Source organism: Plasmodium cynomolgi, chromosome 5 (assembly GCF_000321355.1).
Source record: "Plasmodium cynomolgi strain B DNA, chromosome 5, whole genome shotgun sequence".
Taxonomy (NCBI): Eukaryota; Apicomplexa; class Aconoidasida; order Haemosporida; family Plasmodiidae; genus Plasmodium; species Plasmodium cynomolgi.
In genome coordinates this window covers 781,817-792,497 of record NC_020398.1, presented here as the reverse complement: position 1 = coordinate 792,497, position 10,681 = coordinate 781,817, and the positions used below count along the sequence as shown (strand labels likewise).

Sequence of the window (10,681 nt, the reverse complement as noted above, 5' to 3'; positions counted from 1 at the left end):
TTTTTTTTTGTATTCTGCTTCGTGCATTTATCGGAGCTCGCTTGTTAGTAATGGTGTGGTGCATCGCTCACGCAGAGGTACTAGTCTGCATGTGCGTGAGCCTACTCTGGGGGTATTCCGTCGAGGCTTCCCATGTGCTCTCGCACAATCCATTTTTTTTTTTTTTCTTTTGGCTCCCCCCTTGCAGTAACTCTCTGTATGCTCATGAGGGAAAGCGGTTATGTCCACACAACCTTTCCCCCCGCAGAGGACCTGTTATTTGCCTCCAATGAACTGTCTTCTGAAGGGGGAAAGGACTGGCAAAAGAACTGTCCCGAAGGTGCCGCACAGGCATAATGCGGGTAAAAGAAGGGAAAAGCGGAGGATACGTGTAAATATGCATTTGGTATGCGTTAAATTGGGGGAAATTAAAAAAAATAAATATAAATATATATAATATATATATATATCGAGGATGTGCAATGATTTTTTTTTTTTTTTTTTTTTGCTTTTTCTCTCGTATGCTCTTCCCAAACAGTGTGTTCTTCGAAATTTTCTCCAAAAAAAAGATACACAAAATAAGCGCATCATTTTGCATGCTATAGGATATACATTTAGCAGCAGTTCGAAGTGCTCATTCGTTAGTTTACTTATCGAAAATGTAAATTTTATTGTTTATCATTTTATTTTATTTTTTTAAAAGAAGCCCATGAGGTATCACTCTCTTTTCATATCCTCACCTAAGGTTCATCCGAAGGGAGTGGGTAGAAAAAACACACCAAAAATTATTTACACCCTTTTGCTACATTCACGTCCACATCCGCTGCACGGAGGGAGATGCAGGATAACAAGGGAGAATCCATCAGGAGTGAACCTCCCAGGGGAGATGCTCCCATGAGGACAAACAACGATAGGAAGAAGAAAAAAAAAGTAGAAAAATGCACAAACAAAATTACCAACTTTTTCAAAGTTGTAAAGAGTAGCCAAGTGGCCAAGACCCTTCAGACACCGAACCCCCTGAACTGTGAGAACAACCGACATGCCGACGAACGCTCATCAGGCATACGTACCATCATAAATATAAACTCACTAGCGAGGAGTTCCCAAGTGAAGGAAAAAAATGTGCTCCGAACTTGTGACCAAAATGTGTTACTCACTGATGTAGATGCAGAAGGAGGAGAAGAAGAGGGGACAAATCAAATGGGATATCCCTCAAAAAAGGAAGACCCATTTTATGCCTCACCAAGCATAGAGAATGAACCAACAAACAGGATGAACCGCATGAATTTGAACCCGTCTGATCAGATTGGTGAAATTACCAATGTGAAGTCTATTTTGTGGAGGGACGTGAGTAGGGTGCCGACCGTTGGCGCGACGTTGAGGAGGAAGGAAGGGGGGGATTTGAAAATTGATGGTGAAGAGAAGGCGCGTGATGAAATTCCCCCTGATTGGAAACCCCCCCATGGAGAACCCCAAGACGAGGGGAACAAAACAAAAAGGGGACTGAAAAGAAAAAAAAATGACTCAGATGACGAGCAGGATGCGGATGGTGCGAATAGCTCATTGGATATGAGCGTAACGGAAGAGGATGGTACGGATGCTATTCCTGGGCAGGATCAGTCGAAGGGACCCCGCGTAGACCTTTCTTCCAGACCACCCACAGAAGGGAATAACGTTGAAAATATTCACTTAGAACCCAATAGGAGAGACGGCAAAGAGGAAAATGTGTGCTCCTCCTTTTCCCCTAAAGAATGCTCAAAGGTAGTGAAGGCGAGGAAAATCTCCCTCGTGAATTTTTTCGGCAATGATATTCAAATCACCGTTAATGTGAATGGGGACAGTGCTTCCGAGGGTAGGTTCAGCAGTGCGGATAGCGACGGGAGCGGGTCTAACCTGGGCTGCACCGGGAGGTCCAAGCTCAGGCGGGGCGCGAGGAGCGGGTCGAAAAGTGGAACTGCTCGAGGTACGCTTAAACGCGAAACTGGTGGAAGTACAACTAAACGCGAAACTGGTGGAAGTACACCTAAACGCGAAACTGGTGGAAGTACACCTAAACGAGAAACTGGTGGAAGTACGCCTAAACGAAAAACTGGTGGAGGTACACCCAAACGCGGCATCGGCGTAGACGAATCAGATATCCTCAGAAATCTAAACCCATCGTACAAGAGAAATTCCATTTCGGACGGAGAAAGATACAGCAAAAATAATGGTGAAATCTATGCGAAGAAAAAAAAAAGGGAAAGGTATAGCCCCGATAGGGGTGACGGAGGGGAAGGGAGTCAAGCCAGTGATGAGTTGTCCCAAAACGAACATGCGAACAGCCCCGTAACACCAGGAAGGAGAAATTATGTAAAGGAAAACAAACGAGTGTTAAAATCAGATAATGAGTTCGAATTGGAGCGCGCCAAAACGAAGAGGGTTCGGATCGGGAGAGTCACTTGTGCAGGGGTAGGTGCACGCACGAGCATTGGCCTTGACACAGACGCCCAAGCGGATGACGACACGGGGGGAGGACGCAAGAACTGTTCCAACAGGGCTGGCAGAAAAACGTGCCTGAACGTTGGCTTTGTTAGCGGGTTATGCAGAAAGGCGAGGAAAAGCTGCGCAGTGGGGGTAGGTAGCGCAGATGGGGGTGACGAAGGTGGGGTTGGCGGCGATGTCGATGACGATGGAGATGGCGATGACGATGGAGATGACGATGACGATGGAGATGACGACCCCTCTGGCGAACCCGACTTCCCCCCCACCATGCACCCCGATGGCGTGTGGGAGAAGCACGCAAAGAAGGCACAAAAAAAGAAAAGAAAAGACGGCGCACTTGGGAACCACTTCGAAACGAACCTGTACCAACTGAAAAATAACGTACAGGAAAAATTAACTTCCATTAAAAATAGCTTCAGGCTAAATGATAACGTAAGTGATATTCTAAATGAGAAGAGGCGGATCAAAATTCTTCGAGTTTTGAACAAGTATTATTTTGACAGGGAGTACAACGACTACGTGGGGGTTCAGCAGGGAAGGGAAGTCCCCCAGAGGGGCGCCTCACAGAAGGGCGCAACGAAGAAGGGTACAACGAAGAAAGGCGTCACGGCAAAGTGTTCCACCGCGAACTGCTCCTTCGCGAATTGCTCCTTCGCGAAAGGCGGTGCCCCACACGAGCTGTTGAGAGACCACTCGAGCAAGCCCTTTACCTTCTTCATCGCGGGGAAGTTCACCCTCTTTAGCAATTTCGCACTGACGAAGAAGCTGAAAGATGCAGGGTACGGGATCACGAGCAACTTACGGAGAAGCAACTCATTAATAATTGGACACGATTTAAGTGAGGACCTTGTAAAAAAAATTGCAAACTTTAATGGTAGCATCTTTGGTGAAGAGGCTATTCTACACCACCTAAATGTAGACGTAAAAAAACGCATTGATCTTTTTGCCCCGATAAATAAAAATAACGCAAAACGGTACAAGTTTCTAATTAACCAGACTAATATAGATAGTGCACCGACAGAATCGATTGAGAGAAGGGTGCTTCAGTTTTGCAGAGCCATACGGAAGAGCTTGTCTGAAAATTTAGAGGCTTCTCATGCTGGGTACAAGAGTGTGTTGCTTTCTAATTTGACGAAACGGTTAAGTGACTTTTTTTTGTTTTTGCATTTATCCAGGGGGAAGTTCCACTCCGACATAAAATCCCTGCTGTATTGGTACAGCAGGAAGCATCACGAGTTAATGCTCCGGCTGCGCAGTGGTGAGAAGGATCCCAGTCTAGTGCACCCGCTCTGCAATGATGAGGAGGCTTCCCAGTCAGTTCCTCCCCTCCACAGTGACGAGGAGGTGTTCAATCTAGTGCATCCGCTGCGCAACGATGAGGAGACTTCCGAGTTAGTGCTCTTCGTCCGCAACCTCTGCGACGTTTTCTCCAAGTGCTACATCAGGGACGATTTGTTGACGTGCGCCCCGGGTGGAGAGTGCATTTCGGATGGAGAAACCAGGTGCAAGGAGAACCATGTGGACAGTCAAGCCAGCACCCCCCCGAGAGGCATCCCCCACCCGATGATGGATCCATCTGAGAGAAGCCAGTCAAAGGAAGACACCCAGGAATGGAAGAAAAACGACACAGACGTTGAGGAGAAAATACGCCCCCCAGGAGTTTATCACGATGGAGATGGAGATGGAGATGACCATGGCGGTGGAGATGACCCTGAGGGTGGAGGTGGCCATGGCGATGTGGATGAGTCCTCCCTGGAGTACATTTCTGCGGAGGACTACTTTGAGGAGACGGATGAATCAGGAGAAATGTCCAACGAGGAAAAGGAACTGAACAGTGACAATGCGAATTCGTTCGAGAGAAACATAACGCATAATATGAAGAAGAGTGAGAAGCTGAAAATCGTGACCAACTTATGGAGAGTCTTCTTTCGGCCCAACAGTCTCTACGAAATTGCGGGGCATAAAAACGAAGTTTTGAAATTGTACAAAATTTTGAGGAAGCTCTTTCCAGAAGCGGGTGTAGAGACACCCTCCAATGGAAGGTCAACTCCTAAGAGTGGTGGCCAAGGAGACGATCCATCAGACATGAATCAAGAGAGGAGTAACATCATATTCTTAGTCTATCCCCCCAACTGTGGAGTAAAGAGGTTAGTAGAGCTCATCTGCTATGCCTGTGATTTATGTCCAATCTACGAGAGCAAAGTGCAGAAGTATAAAAATATAAACTATTTTTTTAAATACACACATGGGTTGAAACCAATCTCTATATATAACGCTAATAAGTTGGATAAAAACTCCCTGAATGAATTGAAGGCTCGAAATGATGTCAGCATTTGCATGTATGAGGACAAGAATTACGTCATGAATAACTTATCCAGTTTTTCCTTCCCTCTGTTGGACAACATAAAGCATGTACTCATTAAATTTGGCGTTCCTTCCAGGGATGCTTTATTTTACAGATGCTTTTCTGTCTGTTCTTGTGTTATAAAAAATTTGAATAAAGGACTGTTTAGCATATTTTTTGAGACGTGCAAGTTGAAGGACTTTTCCTACTCGATCGAGAGCGTCTACAGCAAGATGCACCTCGTGGCTTCGTATGTGAATTATATGCAGCGGGGGGGGGATGGACTCTGTGTTAGCGATCAGGAGCGGGGAGTGAGGACAGCAGACGAATCCTCCTTCAGCTTCCCCAATGATGTGTTGCAGGAGTATATATCGAACCATCTCATGAATCGGTTCTTTATGAGCAACTATGACGAAGTGGAGCGGGCGCTGAGCTGCGAGTTAGGTGGCAAGCTAAGCGGCCAGTTAAGCGACGAATTAAGCGGCCAGTTAAGCGGCCAGTTAAGTGGCCAGTTAGGAAACGAGTTAGGCGACGAGTGCAGCGGCGAGTCTAGTGCTGCGTTATATACCCCCTCCTTTGGTGAGCAGACCGACCGACCCATCGACTCAGGACGCGGCGAGGCGAAACACTGGGGCAGCAATGGGCCAACGGTTTGCCATTCGCGCGGCCACACGCGCAGGGAGAACAGGGCAACCCGCGAGAAAAAAGCAAAGATGATGAAGAGACTAAACGAAGACTATTACTTCTTTAGAGGATTCGACGTGGAGGACATACGTAGTCTCGTCCACGATTGGTATGACAAGATGCACATACAGAACGAGAAATTAATTTTCGACTTAACGATAAAAAAAAATAGCAACCTACTGCATGAGAGGAGCGATTATTTGTATATGGACGACGGGGCCAAGCGGGACAGAGAGCGCATTCTCATTAAAGTCTTGGAGCTTTTTTTATACGCCTCCATTTTGGTCAAGTCAGATGACATCAACATAAATTTGATTGCCGTCGATATGGCAGTGTACTGGAGGAAATATCTCTTCATGAGTCCTCCCTTCCGTCTGGCGTGGCGCGGCAGGGGAGGAGGCATACACGGCGGCAGGGAAGGAGGCATAGACGGCGGCATACACGGCGGCAGTAGGGGAGACATACGAGACGGCAGGGGGGACGGAAGACGAGGCAACCGCGGGGGCGGGAAAAGCCTGGCGGCAAGGCAAAAGGAAGAATGCGTCGCCCCCCTAACAAGCGGAAACAACAACGACTTCATTAACGAGACGAAGGTGAAGGACCACTTGAAGGGGAAGATGGACAAGTGCAACAAAATATTCTGCGAGAAGGTGAAGAAGTACCGGAGCCTGATGGCGCACTTCGGGTGCCCCTTCAACTTTTCCTCCGCCGGCGTGGTGTACGACTTTCTTCAGAACAGCAAGGTGGCGAACTTGGCCCCCCGCAGGCGTGGTGACGCGCAGCGGTGATGCGGAGGGGTGATGCGGAGAGGTGATGCGGAGAGGTGATGCGAAGATGTTAAGCCAATCTGTTATGCACATGGTTTATGCAAACCGCTGCACAAACCGCTGCACAAACCGCTGCACAAACCGCTACCCGCCGCTACCATCGCCACCGTCGCTACCGTCGCTCCCCCCCTTCTGAAAGACCAGCGTGGAGGTGTGGCCCATCTTGAAGCTCCTGAAGACCTTCCCCCGGGGGGTGAACATAACGTTTTTTGTCCAGCTCGGAGGACCCTTCGAGGAAGACCCATAGGCATTATTCATCATGCTAGGGACATACCTCAGTGACTTATAAATGAAATAGGAAGCAGAAAAATCAACCTTCTCCACAAGGGACAAAGAAAACGTATTAGTAAAGTCGCATGTTAAATACTTGTCATTGACGCGAAGGTGTAGGAAGCCACTCTCCTTAAGTAGCAGAGAGCAATTTTTAAATAGCCAATAAAGTATCCTGTTGAGTAAGAAGTACTCGGACTTTTTGTAATACTTGAGAAAGATGTTCCTGTCGCTGTGGAGCTTTTCCTTTTGTATGTTCCATTTGGTTTGTATGAAGTCATCTGTCGGGAGGACGAATGGGAAGTTAAAAATGATCACGTCAAATGTCTTGTGCAGAAAATGCTCTCCAATTTTTTCTACATCAACTTCGGGAACATAGATACCTCCACAAGATTCTAATATTTTTAAATTCTTCGAAAAAATGCCACCACAATTCCTTAGCAACACATCTGGGCTCTCCATGGAGGTAGCCACTACTTGACATGGACGCAAATTCCTCTGTAGTAAAGTACTAAATGATAGGTTCCCTTCTCCCACACATAAAACCTTTTTCTCCTTTTCATAAATGACGTCTGCTATGATTAAATCGGAGTAGTCATTATTCTGTATGCAGTCGAATAGGTACTCCTGGTACCTTCCTTTGATGTAAGTTTCCTTTCCATTCTCTAACTCTTTTTTCAACTTGTTGTAATCTCCTTTTATGTGCTCTGTGTATTTGTTTAAATTTTGCTTACTCATCAGTTTGGTACGTAACGAGTCTTTTTCCTCCCCCTCATTCAGTTCTTCTTTCCCAATGTGGTATTTGCCCATGTGTATTAATTTTTCGAATATCCCAGGCTGTTTCTCCAGCTGGTGTAATTTGTGGGGCACTCCGGAGAAGTGGGATTTGCCTACCTTGGGGAGGAGTACTTTACCCCTGCCCCTCCTGGCACATGTGGGGGAAAAGCATCTCATCATTTTTGGCACTCCCGTAACCGGGGGGGGAGAGATGCAAACGAGTTGGGGGTGCCCGGTGTAGCGTCCAAGGGGGGAACTCCTTAAAGCATAACAGATGCGAATGGTTGCCATTTTTATGGGAAACTGTGACTCTCCCCCCGGTATCGTAACTTACATTGTAACTGACATTGCGACTGGCATTGCCAACAGCTAAGTAACCGCTTAAACGAACTGACGCATTGCCTACCTGTTGATGGGGCGATTCACAAATGTGGAGGGGAAGGGTTACGTACCGTTTTATGCGCCGACTGCGAGTGCGCGATCCGCCTTGCCGCACTTTTGCCGCTTGTCACATTTTTACCTCTTTCACATTTGCCGCTTTCACATTTGTCGCTTTCACATTTGCCGCTTTCACATTTGCCGCTTTCACATTTGCCGCTTTCACATTTGCCGCTTTCACATTTGTCGCTTTCACATTTGCCGCTTTCACATTTGCCGCTTTCACATTTTCACCGCCTTGCGCTCCCAATTGTACGCAAAGCAAAGAAGGAAAAAGAAAAAAAATCCCCACAATAGTAAAAATAAGATATGCAGTGTTCGAGCGCGTCACGCTGAATGACCATTTTTTGTTCACCCTCTCACAATTTCAAAGAATGCCAATCTGATGGAAGTGTCACCCTGATTATGTACACGAGACGCCAGTGTGAGTGTACATTGTAATGACATACACTCAATCGCACATTTGGGATCTTCCAACGCGACGGATATAGCGAGTGTAGCAAAATATATGTCCATTCAAGGCGGCTTAATTTGGCATCCGCCCACGGGAAAAGCAGCACGGGAAGCAGCACGGAGCAGCACACTGGTTTTGACTTGGCCCTTCCGCCCGCCCCTCCCCATTTGTTTTGTGAATTTTATTTTACGTTATTTTATTTTATTTTTTTTTGAATTATTTATGAGTGAGTTCTTTGTGAGTTCTTTGTGAATTCTTTGTGAGTTCTTTGTGAGTTCTTTTTGAATTATTTTTGAATTATTTTTGAATTTTTATTTAATTTTTTTTTAATTTTTTTTTAATTTCCCTTTTTTACCGCCCCCCTACTTGCATCTCCCCCCGTTCGACACGGAAGAGAGTGCTCCGGACCAGCGCCTGTCCGTGCGTTGTATTCCAGGTGACGGTGCGCGCAGCAGAGGCATCCACAAAGTGCAAGCAGCCGTCACATCGGGTTAACGGGAGAACGGGGCATCATTGCCAACACGGTGACAGCCATCCACCTCTAATACCGCCAACCACTATGAGCGACGCAGACTCGCTGTCGTGCTCCCTGACCCTGGAGAGCGACGAATACGACGAGGAGGAGTATGACACGAATTTGAGCAAGCTACTGGACAATAAGACCCTGAACTGGATCTTCGTGGGGGGAAAGGGAGGCGTGGGGAAAACCACCACATCCTGCTCAATAGCGGTACAGCTAGCCAAAAGAAGGGAGTCCGTTCTACTTCTATCCACAGATCCAGCACACAACACAAGTGATGCCTTTAACCAAAAGTTTACCAATCAACCAACCCTCATAAACTCCTTCGATAATTTATATTGCATGGAAATAGACACCACGTACTCGGAAAACACAGCATTCAAATTAAATAAGACAGAATTCTTTGACAATATAATTCCGGAGCTGCTCCAAAGCTTCCCAGGAATTGACGAAGCTTTATGTTTCGCCGAGCTAATGCAATCCATAAAGAATATGAAGTACTCAGTTATCGTCTTCGACACAGCCCCTACGGGACATACTCTGCGACTGTTGGCATTTCCAGAGTTATTGAAAAAAGCATTAGGCTATCTGATCAGCTTGAGAGAAAAACTCAAGGGGACTTTAAATATGCTGAAAAGTTTTACAAATAATGAAATGGAATTAGAAGGAATTTACGAAAAAATTAATCACCTTAATGCCATGTCAATTAGTATTCAATCAAATTTTCAAAATCCGTTGAAGACCACCTTTGTATGTGTTTGTATCCCAGAGTTTTTAAGTGTGTACGAAACGGAACGCTTGATACAGGAACTGACGAAGAAAAACATTTCTTGTTACAACATAGTGGTAAATCAGGTGGTGTTTCCTCTAGACTCCATGACAGTGGATGTGTCCCATTGTGAAGGTCTTCTCAAAAAGATTAAGGATAAACAAGTTCAAGAATCATTTAGTAGCCTTGTACAGAAAACTAAGGAACTAGAGGACGTATACATATCGAGGAGAAAGCTGCAGTCAAAGTATCTGACTCAGATAAAAAATCTCTACGGTAATGACTTTCACATCGTCTGCATGCCCCAACTGAAGAGCGAAATACGGGGACTAGAAAATATCTCCAACTTTTCGGAAATGCTTTTGGAGTCTAAGGAAATTCCGATATACCGTTGAGTGGGGTGCTGAGCTGCGCGGGGAGACACACCTCCACTCCACCACCACCCTCCAGTTGAGACGTGTCACGAATGGTTAACAAGGGGCTAAGGCTAAGAAGGGTTCCTCAGCATCGCGAAGCGAATTGCAAGAGGGAAGAAGCGAACCATGCAAAGTAGAAGCGAACCATGCAAGGAAGAAGCGAACCATGCAAAGAAGAAGCGAACCATGCAAAGTAGAAGCGAACCATGTAGGCCATTCGGTTAGCTTAAAAAATTAAAGATCCTGTGCCACACAGCAGTGGTTACGTAATGATTAAAATTGTCAAATCCGCCGTGCGCAGTGCAACCGTGCGCGTCCACATGTGCATATATACGTACACACTTGTTCATACGCTTGTAGACCCGATTATATTCCCTCTTTTGCACGCATGACAAGGAATGGCACAACGGGAACAGGGACCAAGAGCTGAGAAGTGGGACATGCGTAGTGCTTATCTTCTCCGTGGCACGTCGAAATGGCCAGGGGGGAAGGTGGTTGTCGTGCACACAGCGTTTTGTACGTGCACACGTGCACCTATATAAATATATACGTTTACGTGAGTGCAGCTGCACCTATGTACATGCACACTTTACACATACTTGTGTGAAAGTTTTTTTTTTTTTTTTTTTGTGATGAAGGCGAAGCAGGTGCAAAACTTCTTCGAATTCTCAGACACGTGAACACTTAACGAAAGCATCACTCTTTTACAAATACAAAAAATG

At 46.1% G+C, this 10,681-nt stretch overlaps 3 protein-coding genes across 3 annotated transcripts; 2 read left to right on the top strand and 1 right to left on the bottom strand.

Annotated features, from left to right (window-relative positions):
• Window positions 1–816: 816 nt before the first annotated feature.
• On the top strand, window positions 817–6,276 carry PCYB_052830 (hypothetical protein; the record flags this gene model as incomplete). The annotated part of the gene is made up of 2 exons (XM_004221164.1): window positions 817–1,942; window positions 2,105–6,276. The coding sequence occupies 2 exons, from the start codon at window positions 817–819 to the stop codon at window positions 6,274–6,276; spliced, it is 5,298 nt and encodes a 1,765-aa protein (XP_004221212.1).
• Window positions 6,277–6,401: 125 nt separating this feature from the next.
• Window positions 6,402–7,475, bottom strand: PCYB_052820 (hypothetical protein; the record flags this gene model as incomplete). The annotated part of the gene is made up of 1 exon (XM_004221163.1): window positions 6,402–7,475. A coding segment is annotated over exon 1 (993 nt), but the record flags the coding sequence as incomplete, so codon positions are not given.
• A 1,338-nt stretch (window positions 7,476–8,813) lies between these two features.
• Window positions 8,814–9,938, top strand: PCYB_052810 (arsenical pump-driving ATPase; the record flags this gene model as incomplete). Its single annotated transcript, XM_004221162.1, has 1 exon — window positions 8,814–9,938. One exon carries the CDS (start codon window positions 8,814–8,816, stop codon window positions 9,936–9,938), a length of 1,125 nt encoding a protein of 374 aa, XP_004221210.1.
• Window positions 9,939–10,681: the final 743 nt, after the last annotated feature.